Source organism: Apostichopus japonicus, chromosome 6 (assembly GCF_037975245.1).
Source record: "Apostichopus japonicus isolate 1M-3 chromosome 6, ASM3797524v1, whole genome shotgun sequence".
Taxonomy (NCBI): domain Eukaryota; kingdom Metazoa; phylum Echinodermata; class Holothuroidea; order Aspidochirotida; family Stichopodidae; genus Apostichopus; species Apostichopus japonicus.
In genome coordinates, this window is record NC_092566.1 from 56,196 (window position 1) to 75,777 (window position 19,582).

The 19,582-nt window shown below is 35.3% G+C and overlaps 1 protein-coding gene and 1 long non-coding RNA gene across 4 annotated transcripts in view; both read left to right on the top strand.

Annotated features, from left to right (window-relative positions):
• Positions 1-19,582, top strand: part of LOC139968554 (peroxisomal biogenesis factor 3-like) — a 35,427-nt gene that overhangs the window by 7,208 nt on the left and 8,637 nt on the right. For all 3 annotated transcript variants that reach the window (XM_071972632.1, XM_071972633.1, XM_071972631.1), the window contains exons 2-8: positions 1,246-1,459; positions 1,820-1,863; positions 2,668-2,789; positions 4,742-4,817; positions 12,761-12,815; positions 13,599-13,693; positions 16,970-17,111. In XM_071972632.1, the coding sequence (XP_071828733.1) occupies positions 1,386-1,459; positions 1,820-1,863; positions 2,668-2,789; positions 4,742-4,817; positions 12,761-12,815; positions 13,599-13,693; positions 16,970-17,111 (608 nt within the window). In that variant the 5' untranslated portion in view covers positions 1,246-1,385. The remainder of the gene's footprint in view (positions 1-1,245; positions 1,460-1,819; positions 1,864-2,667; positions 2,790-4,741; positions 4,818-12,760; positions 12,816-13,598; positions 13,694-16,969; positions 17,112-19,582) is intronic.
• LOC139968555 (uncharacterized) lies at positions 7,815-11,051 on the top strand. The gene is made up of 3 exons (XR_011793495.1): positions 7,815-8,963; positions 9,065-9,356; positions 9,549-11,051. It is a non-coding gene; the product is annotated as an uncharacterized lncRNA (long non-coding RNA).

Sequence of the window (19,582 nt, forward strand, 5' to 3'; positions counted from 1 at the left end):
ACTAAGGAGTGAGTAGCAAACACACTGAGGATACTTTCACATTTTCTGCATGAGACACTACATGTGCTGTAAAATCTTTACGTGTGCTCACAACATTTATCCAAAGTCTACAACATTTTACATTAGTTCTTCCACTTGGAAAGCTAAAACAGCTGATGCTTTTATTGGCTGAGATATTACTGCAACCTCCAACTACACAGATTGTGGCATTTCGGGGGAAAAGGATTATATTGTTGATGTTTTTTGCATCTCCTTCCTGTTCGAGTATACAACTTTGCACACTAACTGATGAACAAAGCATTGTTGTGATTGCGGTATACCAACAATCACCTTTTGTCTCAGGAATGTTTCAGGAATGTCTGAAATAGTTTCCAAAAAGGCTAACTTTTCTTCCCTTTTAACACACGTGTATTTAACGTCCGTAATTGGTAAAGTTAATTACAACAATGTATTTGGAATGGGTTAAGGGTTACATTCATGCAAAATGGTTGCATTTTAAGTTTATCGAAAAGTCTCCATATTTTATGTTCAATCAGCGGTCAATACCTATACAATTCCAGAGTTTTGACAAACAACAGCTTGGCCAGTGACATGTTGTGACATATGCCATAATATAGCACAAAAGTGCGATGCGCAAGAGGTAAAGATTAAACAAAGTGGCAAGTTGGCAACCAATTTATTGCCATTGACTTGCTAATGCGAACGCTGGGCCTGCATCATAGATAGAAGTAGTGAAAACTGTTTAAGAGCTAAATTGGGTATTTATATGGTCTGATCCAATAGAGGTGGAGAGCAAGCATAAGCATCGGCGGCAGTACGATGTTAATACTAATGTTAGTTATATGAAGTTATTAACAACTTAATGAAAGAAATAAAAGCAAATAGAAATTATTGAGGAAGGTAAATACCTTATCTTCAACCTACATATTTGAACATGAAAACGTTGTCAGTGGAGAATATAATTCCTTTATTATAGCATCCAATAGTAATTTCTTAAAAATTGCGATTCAAAAGGGTAAACAATTTTTTCCCGGGTACCCAGAGACCCAACGGGTAACGGCTCTCGGGTACCGGGTTCCTGATTTTTGGACCCGTGTAAACACTAATATTGGGTGATGACATATAACACTTTAATATTCCACTAAGCAACGGACCATAGTGCCCATCTTGTTTTCTATGTCAGGCATCTTCATGATTATGCAAGTTGGTTAACCTCTTACTTTGTGGCTTCCATCTTTCTTTCAGGGACCTATTTGTTGTGGAAGTCTGCAGGATGGAAACTTGCTGAATGGAAAGAATTAGAGGCAGCGGAGTGTTTGGCCAATGCAAAAAGACAACATCACTTTGACTGTAACCAAAGAACATGCAACACAACAGTTCTGTCAATGCTACCAAAACTAAGGGAAACTATCACAAAATTGGTAGATTCAGAGAGCCTTGTGAAAGAAATAAAGTCCAGGTATAGTTTTAAACTGTCAAAATTCCTTAGGCATATCATTTTATTAGATGCAACAGAGTTCATATTGAAGCATGGGTGTGTGTGGAAGGGTTGGAGGGGGCACATACATTGTGAAGATTTGTTATCATTGTGAATGTAAAGTTTCATTAGATAGTGTGCTCTAACTAGCATTAAATTGGTCACTGACCACCCTTATTTCAGATCAGTATGACTGCCATGAAGTAATTAAGGAAATTGCATGTGCGGTGAGATGGTGACATTACTCACATACTCCAAAGTATGTTTTCTGTACATAAATTTGATTGTTCTTTTAAGATACTGTAGGTATGTATGGTCATACTGTACCTGTTCCTTTTTCAGGCCAGAGAACAAACTTGATCTGTGGAGTGAACTGAAAATTATGAGTAAGTACATCATGTGTTCATCATATCCTGCTTCTATATCTACGGCTCAAAACACATTTTCATTTTATCACAAGATTAATTCTAAATCACATCGTTCTATGTAAAGAAGCATATTTTTGGATCAAATTTGTTGATCCAGGATATTATTTGCAAGAAGGCCAAACTTCAGAGTTTTAGACCATTTCATGCAGTGTATCTCAAGAGGATGAATGTTGACAGATGTTAAACTTCCAAATTTAGTTGCCCTATTATTTGTGGTTGGTGTCCAATATCATTTACAGAACTTTGTCATGTGCAGTACTGTACGTCATAATATGACAATCTGTAAAGTTCTCTGTCTATTCAACATGGAAATAGTTAGTATTTATGCATCCATGGGTAAATGTTTGAATGAGATACAAAGGTACAGTACAGTACATCTTGTTTGGTCAAAGGGCACTCATGTGAAAACCTGAAACCCTATAAAATGGAGTACCCAAGAGGCAGGTTTCCCTGATATATAGTGAGTTTATTACATACTCTAACACTACTGCATGCAAGCATTTCCCTCAATACACATTTTTACTAACCATTTAGAAGATCACTCTTGTTTCTGAAAATTTGCAGAAGATGTTGTATTCTGTATCTATCCACCCAGGCATATCGTCATATATGATGCCTCTAATAAAAGCCAAGAAGCTTGATTGGTAGAGCTCAAACATCATATGATATTAGGAGGTGACCAAAATGAGATACTTTGTTGGGGTAGAAATTGAAGTCAATTGTCATCTTTACTTTTGCTTAGTATACATTCTTCCCTGGCAGGTTTCACAAGAACCCTTGTTACTGTTTACAGTACTACCATGCTAGCAGCATTTCTGCGAGTGCAATTAAATGTCCTTGGCGGATACATGTATATTGATTCATGTATAGACGACAACAATCAGGTAAATACTTGATTCTACTTCAAACTCAAAACTTCAACCTACCCAGATACTACTCTTGTGTTACTTGCTGTAGACAGGTAAGTCTGCATGTGTGTGTGTGCTTGATTTGAGTGTTGCAACAGATCGGGGCAGTCCCATTAACAGAGGTATAATTCTCATAAACATATAAGTTCCCAAATTTACCAGATTTTTTAAGATAATTTTTGAAGAAAATGTTTTTGTTTTGATTGTAATAAACACAAGGGGTAGTTAAAATTCGTAGTTAGGATGTATACGCTCATGTCTTTTCTACATGAAATTATTATTTTTTCATCACACAATGTCATCATTTAACATTCTGTCAACAAGTTTGTGACTTAGTTCGATTGCAACTTTTATAAAACATACAGCCGAAGTGTTGAACGTAGTTGGTCAAACAATCATACAACAGAAGTTGTGGGAAGGATCTATAGCTAGTGTTTTTCAAATCAATTGCTAGCACACATGTATATGAATTTGGTGGGGAATTTGATCATTCATTTAAAAAATATCATAAAACCTGAACAATTATACAATTGCTTCTATCCATAATCATTGAACATTAAATGTCAGAAATGTTCAATTATCGTGATATAGTTTTGGGGCATTTGCAAACGATATTGTACGCTAAATTTCATAACAATATTTTTGGACGATGTTTGTATTTTCGCTGCAACACTACTCTATAACTAATAAATTCATTGCAGTTGAACTTCATACTTGGTATGTGGATGCACCTTGTTGAGTACAAGAACCACATAAGTTTTCACAGAGGTGAAAGGTAATTTGATGTCACCAGATGTCAAAGTCTGACAAATTTGTAAGCTTAATATTGCAATTTTGCTGTCTGACAAAATCCCTGAACTCCACCAGGGCTTTGAAATAAATTCCGTAGGAATTTTAAATTAAATTAAAAATGAAAGCAAGTTAAAAATTGGATCACTAAGGAAGCATGAATGGGGGGGGGGGCGGGAGGGTAGCACATGTTCCCGTACAGTCACTTAAATTTACCTGTGCTGTGCACTTTATACAGTTGCGTTTTTGCACACCCAAACTGCTTGCCACACACCCATCCCTTTTAAGTTTCTGGTGCAGCCATTACAGCTTGGTCAAAGCTTGGAAAATCTGTTCAAAATGATTACTCAGTTTGAAAAAATACCTTTTCCCTAACTCAAGATATGGTTAATTGATGTATCCTATTTTTATTGGCTAATCCCTTGAATATACTTTGGGGAGGGGAGGACACAGTAGGTTGTCTGTAATGGTATAATAAGAAATTTATGTTCTTCAAAAGCTTTACTCTCTTATAATAATCCTGTTGTACATTTGGAATGTTCACTGAGCTGTCATGAGTTGCATTATTTAGATTTTCTTCAATTTCTAGAAAGATATTTTCTGCTTGAAGAAGTTTGTCAACAATTGTAAAGAAAAAAAACATTTTCAGCTGAACAGCCATACTAACATTATTCAAGCTGTTGTTGCCAGATGCATTAAAAAAATACCACAAAATTCATATCTTCACCATACAAAATGCTATGAGGTTACAGTTTAACCTGAAGATGCAGACAATTTCCAGCAATTTTATTAAGCAACTTCAAGCAAGGGATTATCTCTCTTAGAAAATAATATAGACATAAATTGTTGTTATGCACTGGATAATAGCCATGCAGTACTAGCATCTCTACTCATTTGCTTTCATTCTTTTATTGCCAATATTATATACATGTAATCAAATAGCCTAGCACCAATCAAGCTGTGATTTCTATCTGTCTCTGCTAAGAGTGTTACCTTGAAAAGGAAATGTATTGTTTCAATGTAAACATGACTATTAGTTTTGCTTAATCTGCGGTCTCTCCCTAATTCTTATACACCATCATTTTAGATCTGATAGAGTTCTTTTCAGATACAAAGTTTTTTCTTTTTTTCTTTTGCAGAAATCATTTTCGTTGCAAGCTGCCCCAGATGTTCAACAGGAGTACCTTAGTAAAGTACAGTACCTCTTATTAGATGGTTTGTTTATAATTGATTGTTTCATCTTGATTTCTTGAGCTGTAGAAATCTTTGTGGTGTTAACTGAGAGTTTGTTTATTTTATAAAGGCATATTGGAATGTGATACCTTAGCTTGTAAGTACTCATATAGTATAGTTTGGTTCAACTAAGTTTGTACATAACACTCGCTAATTAAAAGAATCTCATTCTTGGTGGAGAACAAGGTTAAATGAAAACAAACTCAAATTTGCTTGAAACACAACAGATATCTAAGAAAAGCTTTTTAGTATTGTGCTTGGTATCAGGGTCGTAGCAAGCACGGTTTAGTGGTAGGCGCACTATTGACTTTCTCTTAATAATTGATATTGCGAGTAGAGCAAGTAAGGCTAGTGGTACACTGTGTGGCAGCAATGGAATGCCATAGCAGGTTGGCGTGTGTTGCTTTTAGTCATAGTGGCAGGAAAGAGTGCCGGGCGGACGGGCCCAGCGCTACCCACACTACATAGAAATTGTGGTTTCTCTATATATAGACTATTTTTTAAGTTATGTCTTCCATTTTTTATTCCTTGCTGGAGGCAAAATCTATGCGATGGTGATAGCATGTTTGCGACACTTGCTTGTAAACACAGTAAATGAAAAAATATCATTGGTTTATTATGGATCCATCTTATTGAGTACAAGAACCCTATTCCTTTTCTGTGGTCAAAGGTCATTTGAAGTCAAAGTTATCAGAGTCTGAAAACTTTGTAAACTCGATAACGTGAAAAGTAAATCTTTGTCGAACTTCATACTTAGTATGCAGATCCAGCTTGCTGAGTACAAGAACCCTATTGAAAATTAGTGGAGGTCAAAAGTCACTTGTGGTCAACATTTACAGTAGGTCAAAGTCTGAAAGTCTTGTAAACATGATATCTTTCTTGAATTTCATGCTTGCTGTGTAGACCCAACTTGGTGAGTGAATGAACCCTATAGAAATTGGTAGCAGTCAAGGTCACATGAGGTGACTGTTAACCTTTAATTTTGGCATTCCATGGAGTGAGGAGCCATCTTGTGAAGGTGCCATCTTGTTTTGTTTTGTGAAGAGCACACGTGCGTAAGGAAGATTAAAAAAAAGTAAGACCAAAGTTTCATGGTAGCAGAGGGAGGTTTCAATAAACAAGGACAATGGCTCAATCCGACAAATTTCTGCCACGTTTGACCAAACAAACAAGCTATTGGCAATAACACTAAGCCTAACTGGAAAGGCACCGGATACTGAATTGAAGGTACCAATGGAAAATCGAAATTCCGAAGATGGTTTGGGAAGCTACTAGAAGACTTGACGTGATATTCAAGAAAGATTCCATTGACAGCGCCCACGAAGCCTACAAGACCTTTGACGCTTACTGTCAGAGTGAGCCCATTCCAATTTCTGACTACATCGCTAAATTTGAGTTGCTAATGGTAATGCATCATGTGAAATTGCCTGATTTGTTTTGGCATTAAGATTGCTCAAAAAGGCCAACTTGGACAAACGGGATTGCCAAATGGCCCTTATCACATGCATTGACATCAAATTTTGAGACAATGAATTCTGCCCTTAAAAGAATTTTTGGGGATCAACACAACAAACAAACAGGAAAAGGCTTCGGCCTAGACATGATCTACCCCTCTTAGGCCATCTGACTTGTCTAACATTGATAGGCTTAACATTAGGCCCATCAAACAAGACTTAACTGAGGAGGTGCTTGTCTCAGAGTACCAAAAGCATTGGTACTGGCCAGGTAGAGATAGATCTAGGTATCATACTGCTAAACCTGCCACAGATGGATATTCACAGGACAGTATTCCTGGTATCCCTTAAATCGATGTGGAAAAAACAAAATGTGCGAACTGCCAATCTATCTTTCACTGGGCCAAAGATTGTCCCTATAAAAATACAGCCAACATTACTGAGAACGTTGAAAAGTCAAGCAGACCCACTGACAAGAGCAGAAAATCTGTCGACATAACATTATTTGCCAAAATGATGAGAAGGATTAAAATGAAATTCTTATAGCTGAAGTCTTTGGGGCTGCAGTTATTGTAACTGCATGTAGCAAGACAGTCTGCAGTAGAACTGGCTTAATGAGTACACAAGCAAACTTGGGGAGGAAGAGCAATATGTTTCCATCTGCAACTTCACAGGAATTCCGATTTGGTAATGGTTAATGTATTGTCATATTATCTGTGATTTATACAAGATGACTTTGGCATTAGGTTGTGAACATATTATCTGTGATTTATACAAGATGACTTTGGCATTAGGTTGTGAACATATTCTCTGTTATTTATACAAGATGACTTTGGCATTAGGTTGTGAACATATTCTCTGTTATTTATACAAGATGACTTTGGCATTAGGTTGTGAACATATTATCTGTGATTTATACAAGATGACTTTGGCATTAGGTTGTGAACATATTCTCTGTTATTTATACAAGATGACTTTGGCATTAGGTTGTGAACATATTCTCTGTTATTTATACAAGATGACTTTGGCATTAGGTTGTGAACATATTCTCTGTGATTTATACAAGATGACTTTGGCATTAGGTTGTGAACATATTCTCTGTGATTTATACAAGATGACTTTGGCATTAGGTTGTGAACATATTCTCTGTGATTTATACAAGATGACTTTGGCATTAGGTTGTGAACATATTCTCTGTGATTTATACTAGATGACTTTGGCATTAGGTTGTGAACATATTCTCTGTGATTTATACTACTGTAGATGACTTTGGCATTAGGTTGTGAACATATTCTCTGTTATTTATACAATATGACTCTGGCATTAGGTTGTGAACATATTCTCTGTTATTTATACAAGATGACTTTGGCATTAGGTTGTGAACATATTATCTGTGATTTATACAAGATGACTTTGGCATTAGGTTGTGAACATATTCTCTGTGATTTATACAAGATGACTTTGGCATTAGGTTGTGAACATATTCTCTGTGATTTATACAAGATGACTTTGGCATTAGGTTGTGAACATATTCTCTGTGATTTATACAAGATGACTTTGGCATTAGGTTGTGAACATATTCTCTGTGATTTATACTAGATGACTTTGGCATTAGGTTGTGAACATATTCTCTGTGATTTATACTACTGTAGATGACTTTGGCAATAGGTTGTGAACATATTCTCTGTTATTTATACAAGATGACTCTGGCATTAGGTTGTGAACATATTCTCTGTGATTTATACTAGATGACTTTGGCATTAGGTTGTGAACATATTCTCTGTGATTTATACAAGATGACTTTGGCATTAGGTTGTGAGCATATTCTCTGTGATTTATACAAATGACTTTGGTATTAGGTTGTGAACATATTCTCTGTGATTTTTACAAGATGACTTTGGCATTAGGTTGTGAACATATTCTCTGTGATTTATACAAGATGACTTTGGCATTAGGTTGTGAACATATTCTCTGTGATTCATACAAGATGACTTTGGCATTAGGTTGTGCACATATTACCTGTGATTTATACAAGATGACTTTGGCATTAGGTTGTGAACAAATTCTCTGTGATTTATACTAGATGACTTTGGCATTAGGTTGTGAACATATTCTCTGTGATTTATACAAGATGACTTTGGCATTAGGTTGTGAGCATATTCTCTGTGATTTATACAAATGACTTTGGTATTAGGTTGTGAACATATTCTCTGTGATTTTTACAAGATGACTTTGGCATTAGGTTGTGAACATATTCTCTGTGATTTATACAAGATGACTTTGGCATTAGGTTGTGAACATATTCTCTGTGATTCATACAAGATGACTTTGGCATTAGGTTGTGCACATATTACCTGTGATTTATACAAGATGACTTTGGCATTAGGTTGTGAACAAATTCTCTGTTATTTATACAAGATGACTTTGGCATTAGGTTGTGAACATATTATCTGTGATTTATACAAGATGACTTTGGCATTAGGTTGTGAACATATTCTCTGTGATTTATACAAGATGACTTTGGCATTAGGTTGTGAACATATTCTCTGTGATTTATACAAGATGACTTTGGCATTAGGTTGTGAACATATTCTCTGTGATTTATACAAGATGACTTTGGCATTAGGTTGTGAACATATTCTCTGTGATTTATACTAGATGACTTTGGCATTAGGTTGTGAACATATTATCTGTGATTTATACAAGATGACTTTGGCATTAGGTTGTGAACATATTCTCTGTTATTTATACTACTGTAGATGACTTTGGCATTAGGTTGTGAACATATTCTCTGTGATTTATACTACTGTAGATGACTTTGGCAATAGGTTGTGAACATATTCTCTGTTATTTATACAAGATGACTCTGGCATTAGGTTGTGAACATATTCTCTGTGATTTATACTAGATGACTTTGGCATTAGGTTGTGAACATATTCTCTGTGATTTATACAAGATGACTTTGGCATTAGGTTGTGAGCATATTCTCTGTGATTTATACAAATGACTTTGGTATTAGGTTGTGAACATATTCTCTGTGATTTTTACAAGATGACTTTGGCATTAGGTTGTGAACATATTCTCTGTGATTTATACAAGATGACTTTGGCATTAGGTTGTGAACATATTCTCTGTGATTCATACAAGATGACTTTGGCATTAGGTTGTGCACATATTACCTGTGATTTATACAAGATGACTTTGGCATTAGGTTGTGAACAAATTCTCTGTTATTTATAGAAGATGACTTTGGCATTAGGTTGTGAACATATTATCTGTGATTTATACAAGATGACTTTGGCATTAGGTTGTGAACATATTCTCTGTGATTTATACAAGATGACTTTGGCATTAGGTTGTGAACATATTCTCTGTGATTTATACAAGATGACTTTGGCATTAGGTTGTGAACATATTCTCTGTGATTTATACAAGATGACTTTGGCATTAGGTTGTGAACATATTCTCTGTGATTTATACAAGATGACTTTGGCATTAGGTTGTGAACATATTCTCTGTGATTTATACTACTGTAGATGACTTTGGCATTAGGTTGTGAACATATTCTCTGTGATTTATACAAGATGACTTTGGCATTAGGTTGTGAACATATTCTCTGTGATTTATACTAGATGACTTTGGCATTAGGTTGTGAACATATTATCTGTGATTTATACAAGATGACTTTGGCATTAGGTTGTGAACATATTCTCTGTGATTTATACAAATGACTTTGGTATTAGGTTGTGAACATATTCTCTGTGATTTATACAAGATGACTTTGGCATTAGGTTGTGAACATATTCTCTGTGATTTATACTAGATGACTTTGGCATTAGGTTGTGAACATATTCTCTGTGATTTATACTACTGTAGATGACTTTGGCAATAGGTTGTGAACATATTCTCTGTTATTTTTACAAGATGGCTTTGGCATTAGGTTGTGAACATATTCTCTGTGATTTATACTAGATGACTTTGGCATTAGGTTGTGAACATATTCTCTGTGATTTATACTACTGTAGATGACTTTGGCAATAGGTTGTGAACATATTCTCTGTTATTTTTACAAGATGGCTTTGGCATTAGGTTGTGAACATATTCTCTGTGATTTATACTAGATGACTTTGGCATTAGGTTGTGAACATATTATCTGTGATTTATACAAGATGACTTTGGCATTAGGTTGTGAACATATTCTCTGTGATTTATACAAATGACTTTGGTATTAGGTTGTGAACATATTCTCTGTGATTTATACAAGATGACTTTGGCATTAGGTTGTGAACATATTCTCTGTGATTTATACTAGATGACTTTGGCATTAGGTTGTGAACATATTCTCTGTGATTTATACTACTGTAGATGACTTTGGCAATAGGTTGTGAACATATTCTCTGTTATTTTTACAAGATGGCTTTGGCATTAGGTTGTGAACATATTCTCTGTGATTTATACTAGATGACTTTGGCATTAGGTTGTGAACATATTCTCTGTTATTTATACAAGATGACTTTGGCATTAGGTTGTGAATATTCTCTGCGATTTATACAAGATGACTTTGGCATTAGGTTATGAACATATTTCTGTTATTTATACAAGATGACTTTGGCATTAGGTTGTGAACATATTCTCTGTGATTTATACAAGATGACTTTGGCATTAGGTTGTGAACATATTCTCTGTGATTTATACAAGATGACTTTGGCATTAGGTTGTGAACATATTCTCTGTGATTTATACAAGATGACTTTGGCATTCGGTTGTGAACATATTCTCTGTTATTTATACTACTGTAGATGACTTTGGCATTAGGTTGTGAACATATTATCTGTGATTTATACAAGATGGCTTTGGCATTAGGTTGTGAACATATTCTCTGTGATTTATACTAGATGACTTTGGCATTAGGTTGTGAACATATTCTCTGTGATTTATACTACTGTAGATGACTTTGGCATTAGGTTGTGAACATATTCTCTGTTATTTATACAAGATGACTCTGGCATTAGGTTGTGAACATATTCTCTGTTATTTATACAAGATGACTTTGGCATTAGGTTGTGAACATATTATCTGTGATTTATACAAGATGACTTTGGCATTAGGTTGTGAACATATTCTCTGTGATTTATACAAGATGACTTTGGCATTAGGTTGTGAACATATTCTCTGTGATTTATACAAGATGACTTTGGCAATAGGTTGTGAACATATTCTCTGTGATTTATACAAGATGACTTTGGCATTAGGTTGTGAACATATTCTCTGTGATTTATACTAGATGACTTTGGCATTAGGTTGTGAACATATTCTCTGTGATTTATACTACTGTAGATGACTTTGGCAATAGGTTGTGAACATATTCTCTGTTATTTATACAAGATGACTCTGGCATTAGGTTGTGAACATATTCTCTGTGATTTATACTAGATGACTTTGGCATTAGGTTGTGAACATATTCTCTGTGATTTATACAAGATGACTTTGGCATTAGGTTGTGAGCATATTCTCTGTGATTTATACAAGATGACTTTGGCATTAGGTTGTGAACATATTCTCTGTGATTTATACTACTGTAGATGACTTTGGCATTAGGTTGTGAACATATTATCTGTGATTTATACAAGATGACTTTGGCATTAGGTTGTGAACATATTCTCTGTGATTTATACAAATGACTTTGGTATTAGGTTGTGAATATTCTCTGTGATTTTTACAAGATGACTTTGGCATTAGGTTGTGAACATATTCTCTGTGATTTATACAAGATGACTTTGGCATTAGGTTGTGAACATATTCTCTTTGATCTGTGAGGCAGATTGGCTAGATGTCTGCCGGCCTTTAAATTCCATCTGGTTTACACTCAAGTCAATGAAGTTCTCTTTCTTTCCCTTTACTTTTGTTTGTTTAGTGCCCTCTTCATTTTTCTCTACTTTTTATTTCTAGTTCAGTCTATTTCTGTTTGCTAACTTCTATTTCTATATCTTTCTATATCACTCTCCTTTTCCTTGTGTCAATTTCAGTTGTCTCATTATACTAACAAAATTCCTAATATTTGCTACACAAATACTACATATATCTTTTTTTTTAAATTCCTATTTGACATGCAAGGGCAGCATTAATGGCCTGAAAAAATCTGAGGGGTTACTTTCTTTTATGTGATCAAACAGAACATACATGAACTCCATGCCACTCTTGTAGCAAAAATACCTTCAGAATCTTTTATTAAACAAGATTCTTAAAGTAAAGGGTGATTGCACCACACTGCACCTTTAAGTGAAAATACAATCTGCCGTATGAATAATTTCAAGCAGGAAAGAAAATATTTGTTGTGCATACATAAATAATTACACGAAGCAAAAATATGAGACAATAATGCAATAGCCTAAAAAAAGTTTTTAAATGTTAAGAAAATAAATCTGCTGCTTGTTATGGTTTCCTTGTATTCTTTCTTTAAATATTCTACAGGAATAACTGACCTCACAAAAACAGTTACAGAAGCTGTTGAAAATGTCTTGGGGAAGTAAGTATGGAACAATTTTCACTAAAACTTTCATTATCCAAGACTGGAAAATTTGAATGGTGCTTCTGTGGTACAGGCTGTCATTTGTTGATGCCTTTCAAATATTTAACATCTATCAGACTCTCTCTACAAGATAGTATGAAGTTGTATGTTTTGTTACAGACACTCTCTCCAAGAAATAAAGAAGTTTTATGTTTAGTGACAGACTCTCTTTACAAGATAGTATGAAGATTTTTGTTTTGTCACAGACTCTCCCTACAAGACAGTATGAAGGTTTGTGTCAGACTCTCTCTACAAGATATAATGAAGTTTTATAATTCATTACAGACCCTCTCTACGAGACAGTATGATGTTTTATGTTTCGTAAAAGACTCTCTACAAGATAGTTTTAAAGTTTATGTTTCATTACAGACTCTCTCTACAAGACAGTATGATGTTTTATGATCGTTACAGACTCTCTACATGACAGTATGATGTTGTATGTTTTGTAACAGACTCTCTACAAGATAATGAAGATTTATGTTCATTACAGACTCTCTACAAGACAGTATGATGTTTTATGTTTCGTTACACACTCTTTACAAGACAGTTTGAAGTTTTATGTTTCATTACAGACTCTCTCTACAAGACAGTATGATGTTTTATGTTTCGTTACAGACTCTCTTTACAAGACAGTATGAACTTTTATGTTTCATTACAGACTCTCTCTACAAGACAGTATGATGTTTTATGTTTCGTACCACTCTCTCCACAAGATTTTATGAACTTTATGTTTCATTACAGACTCTCTCTACAAGATAGTATGAAGTTACAGGATATGGAGGATTGCCTGACTAAACTTCGTGGACAAGTTGAGGTCTTGAGTTCAGATAATGATGGTATGATCACTTTGATTGTTATCTTACACAAATTACTTCAAATCTCTGATTTTCCACATCAAACAGCAGTTACTCTTATAACTTGTTTTTAAATGTGAATGATGGTGTTTTCCTTGCCACATGAAGACAATATTATTTGTCACATGGAGAAACTCAATTCCAAATGCTTTTTGATGACATTGTAAACCATTATAATTTTGTAATCATAGCAGATTATCGTGATATTTAGAAGTTGAAGAGCATGCCTTTGGAAATTAAATGACAAAACACAGAGTTACCTCAACTGACACACCGTCAGCAATGTATTTGTATTTAAAGTAGTAGTAGTTCATCGGAATTGTCAAAACCGTCGGAGTTGAAAGCATCCAAAAATGCATAATGTTGGTTTCTAGAAAAGCTGACAAAGCGTATCAGTTAAACTGCAAACCATCAGGATTGAATTCTTGGCAGTTTGCTCTAAGCAAAGAATGCGGTCGCTGTTGCAGCAAAAACACATAACAAAGACAATGGATGTGCATGACACTAACTTCAAAAAAGAACAAAGACAATGGATGACACTAACTTCAAAAAGCAACAAAGACAATGGATGTGCATGACACTAACTTCAAAAAGGAACAAAGACAATGGATGTGCATGACACTAACTTCAAAAAGGAACAAAGACAATGGATGTGCATGACACTAACTTCAAAAAGGAACAAAGACAATGGATGTGCATGACACTAACTTCAAAAAGGAACAAAGACAATGGATGTGCATGACACTAACTTCAAAAAGGGACAAAGACAATGGATGTGCATGACACTAACTTCAAAAAGGAACAAAGACAATGGATGTGCATGACACTAACTTCAAAAAGGAACAAAGACAATGGATGTGCATGACACTAACTTCAAAAAGGAACAAAGACAATGGATGTGCATGACATTAACTTAAAAAAGGAACAAAGACAATGGATGTGCATGACACTAACTTCAAAAAGGGACAAAGACAATGGATGTGCATGACACTAACTTCAAAAAGGAACAAAGACAATGGATGTGCATGACACTAACTTCAAAACGGAACAAAGACAATGGATGTGCATGACACTAACTTCAAAAAGGAACAAAGACAATGGATGTGCATGACACTAACTTCAAAAAGGAACAAAGACAATGGATGTGCATGACATTAACTTCAAAAAGGAACAAAGACAATGGATGTGCATGACACTAACTTCAAAAAGGGACAAAGACAATGGATGTGCATGACACTAACTTCAAAAAGGAACAAAGACAATGGATGTGCATGACACTAACTTCAAAAAGGAACAAAGACAATGGATGTGCATGACACTAACTTCAAAAAGGAACAAAGACAATGGATGTGCATGACATTAACTTCAAAAAGGAACAAAGACAATGGATGTGCATGACACTAACTTCAAAAAGGGACAAAGACAATGGATGTGCATGACACTAACTTCAAAAAGGGACAAAGACAATGGATGTGCATGACACTAACTTCAAAAAGGGACAAAGACAATGGATGTGCATGACACTAACTTCAAAAAGGAACAAAGACAATGGATGTGCATGACACTAACTTCAAAAAGGAACAAAGACAATGGATGTGCATGACACTAACTTCAAAAAGGGACAAAGACAATGGATGTGCATGACACTAACTTCAAAAAGGAACAAAGACAATGGATGTGCATGACACTAACTTCAAAAAGGGACAAAGACAATGGATGTGCATGACACTAACTTCAAAAAGGGACAATGACAATGGATGTGCATGACACTAACTTCAAAAAGGAACAAAGACAATGGATGTGCATGAAACTCACTTCAAAAAGGGAGAACTGTGATAGCAAGCAGATGATGCCTTGGAGAAAGTATGGTTGGGAACTCTCTCAGCATCCAGGTTTATGTTTGGAATTGAGCTAATTATTTCTACATTAATTTGTTCATTTTTCGATTTATGTCAAAGTTTATTTATCTTTTTGTTGATACCGCTATGCCTATGTGAAACCAATGTGACAGAGTAAGGTTGACTGCACAGTAGGGACTATTACTACAAATGTTGGTGCTTGTAAGGTTATTATTGAAGCCGAATATAGTTTCTTTAATCTGGTCGACCTTAATTAATGAACATGAAAAAATGGCTGATGATACTAAACACATTGGTAGAGCAGAAGCTTGAAGTTGAAAACCATGATTATAGTTACACCATTGAATTTATGTAGGCAATATGTTAATCACATAGCCTTTTGTTCCTTCTTGATTTTCTTCACTGTTATCTGCACTTGTGTTAATGAGTAACTGACTTTTACTCCCTACCCTCTTCCATTAGTCCTCTCTTTGTCCCTCTACAGTTTATCTCCTACCTCTCCTCTTCCCCCTGTTGGTTTTTTTTTCTTCTCTCCATCCCTTGTCTACTATTCCTCTTACATCTATCTCTTTTGTGTTCACCCTGCACCTTGACCTGTCTGTACTCTGTGCATGTATTTGTAACTTGTCTTTCAGCCTCTGAAGAAGGTCCTGCTAGGATCGTAACATTAGGCCCTCTTACCTTTATGTCACATTCTCTTAAACAGGCTCTTCAGTGGATAAGCAGTTTACTAACAGTTTTGTTTTTATTTTGACATTCATAATAAAAATAGATGTAGAGCAGGTTTTGTACATAGGTGCCATAGTATTTTGTAAGATACCAAATGCAGAAACTGCTTAATAAAATTTGAACATAAACTTATTCTGTTACTTACACTCTTGTAATGAGCCAAAGTTATCAGGAAGGCAACAAGACAGTGTAAAACCTTAGACCTACATGATAAAGAAGCTTTGATGACCAGTTCTTGTGCCTATATAAACTTAGTCAAGCAGTTTCTGCCATTGACATTAAGCATGAGTGAAAGAAAAAGTCACAGTGATGCAAAGATCACTCAGCTACTATCTAACGAACAGACTAAATGAGCCAGAAAAGTTTACTTTGTAGCTTTGTATTTTACCTCATTCTCTAAGAAGAGTGATATTTGAAGTATTTTGGTGATTGTAGCTACATGCCATCTAAGCACATTGTGTTAAGCTGCTGCATTATTGATGTTCTCGTTTATATGTTTCAAAATGAAAGTAATTTTTTGCAGTGATGTCAGTTTTAACATTAACATGTCATTTGCTTTTTTATTGTTTACTTTTTATGTATTTGAATTGACCAACAAAAGACTGTTAGGATCAGCAAATATATCATCTCTACTTTAAATAATAGATATGGGTGGACTTTGTCATTTCAGTGTTGCTGGCAGGAAACATGGTACATCCTTTGAGTCGGTACATGATGGGAGCAGAGGGTGGGAATCAGTCATCCTGCAAGTTGGCATCAAGTCAAGAATCCATTCATCGTATCATGCAGGAAACCAGAGACGTTATTGAGAGGTTAGAGTCATGTTCATCTAAATTTGATTACGGTATCACTAGTATACTACTACCAGTAGGTCAAACTTTTTTCTGGGAAGCAAAAATGGAACTCCTTTATGGAGTGTACTACTTGACAAATATGATACTCGTTGGCAAGTTGACATTGACTTTAACAACTCAAACTCTGGGAATAACTCAAGGGATTGCCAAACATCAGGTTTTCAGTAGTATCCCTACTAGTCTACTTAGTAGGGTTAGCACTGAATCTGTAGTTCAGGGTTTCATTGCCTTGACTAAATCTCTACAGAAGGGCTGACCCAAGCCTCAGGTTCTCAGTATCTTTACTAGTCTACTAAGTAGTACTAAACCTCTACTCAAGGGCTGACTCAAGCCTCAGGTTTTCAGAATCTTTACTAGTCTACTGAGTAGCAATAAATCTCTACTCAAGGGCTTAGCCAAGCCTCAGGTTCTCATTATCTTTACTAGTCTACTGAGCAGCACTAAATCTCTACTCCAGGGCTGACCCAAGCCTCAGGTTTTCAGTATCTTTACTAGTCTACTGAGTAGCAATAAACCTCTACTCAAGGGCTGACCCAAGCCTCAGGTTTTCAAGCTAACTGAATAATTGTAGCTTTGATGAATAGCATACTTGGTATGTTTGTGCCCCTTAGTAAGTTCGCAGCTGCTTCTGTTATTGATGAAGGTCAAAGGTCAAGTGAGGTGAAAAGATTTTAAAGTCTAAAATTCTAAACTGGATAATTCCAAAAGTAAAACTGAATAGCAAGAGGTCAAAGGTAACATGAGGTTAACAGATTTCAAAGTCTGAATATAGGAAATTACATTCACTGTGATGAGTTCTAAGACGTCAAGAGTCAATATAGGTGAGATGTCTGAGTCCATTTTTAAACTTCAAATGTAAAGCTGCAAAGAACTTCATACTTGGTATAATAGTGCCCCAGTGCTGAGTTTTCCTTTGCCATATTTTGCTTTTAGTGAACATAGTTTGGTCAACATCAGTTGAGTTTGTAAAGGTACTCCATACAATACAGTCAGAAGGGAAATCAGCTTTAGAGATTGAGTTTGTAAAGGTACTCCATACAATACAGTCAGAAGGGGAAATCAGCTTTAGAGATTGATACCCTTGTCGTGTTGGGTAACTTGTCCCTTGTCAATTTTTTTGTCTGTTAAAGAGTCAACAGGTTATCTTAAAGCAGCATTTTGCTTTTTGTCGCCGTTTTCCACTCTTTTGACAAGTCCATCGAATTTTTTACATATATCAATCACAAAACAGCAAACTAAGATATTAGCCAAGTTTTTTCCCTGCCAAAAGCGTTAATTGGCGAGTATTTAAGGACATTGCAGATATTGAGAAAAGTGTCCACCGACAAATTACACATTTAATAAAAATCGCATACAGTTCCCCCAACCCACTAGTTTGAATTCAACCAATCAGAGATGCAGGTTAAAATATGAGCCGTTGCTAAAAATAGATTCAAAACGTCGAGTTGGTAACTTGGTACAACCAGCGAGCTGGACTCTAACAGCTCCCTGGTACAACTGCCATAGACAATCTACACGATCAAGCATGGTGTTGTATTACGTATTGGCCAATGACGTTCGTAGCTTTTAAATATTCATATTATGGGCGAGGTTTATTTGGATCGCAATGGAAAATATCTTCGAGAAAAAAAAGTTGAAATGTGTAAATTTTTCGACTTCATTGCCACCATTTGAAGTAAGATTTGAATAGATAAGTTAGTTATGTATGTCGTTATGGTATCATGGAATCAGTGAGGTTGAGATAAACCATAGAAAAGGACGCAAAATGCTGCTTTAAGTGAGCTCAAAATTGTCCTTATACTCAGTGATGTACATTAGATGATTTCAAGGAAAGTTAAAATATTTAAATATTTTTTTACATTATTTATATAATACTGTGAATATGCCATGCCTTATCACTCTCATTCATTCATAACGATTCTTACCAATAAGGTTAAAGAAAATGTGTTGTTAGAGAATCTATAGACTGTGCTTTCTAGATATGGAAACACTTTAGCATAAAATTGTACATCTAAAACTGTTGTCAGTGACTTACAGTAATTGGTTGAGGCACAAAGCTGCCAACTACTACTGTTTTGCAGTATTTTGTACAGGAACTCATGATAAATACAAGTATATGGGTTTTCCCCAAAGAATACAAGTTCTCAAAGAAAATAGTAATAATAGTAAATGCCTGGAAAAGAATAGCTGTGCTAATAGAACAATCATTTAGCGACCTAACTTGGTCCTTAGAATTTCCCTAGTAACCATGCTAATGGTTTATCATAGATGTGTACATGGTTGTTTAAATTGCAGTTTGTGGTAAACTTGAAGCAAGTTCATATTGTACTCTGAGTTTGTCAATATCCAATCTCAGTGGGAATTAAGTGCCAGAAATGGTTGGCTCTTGGCACAAGCTGTTCGAAATGTCTATTGATATCACAACCTAC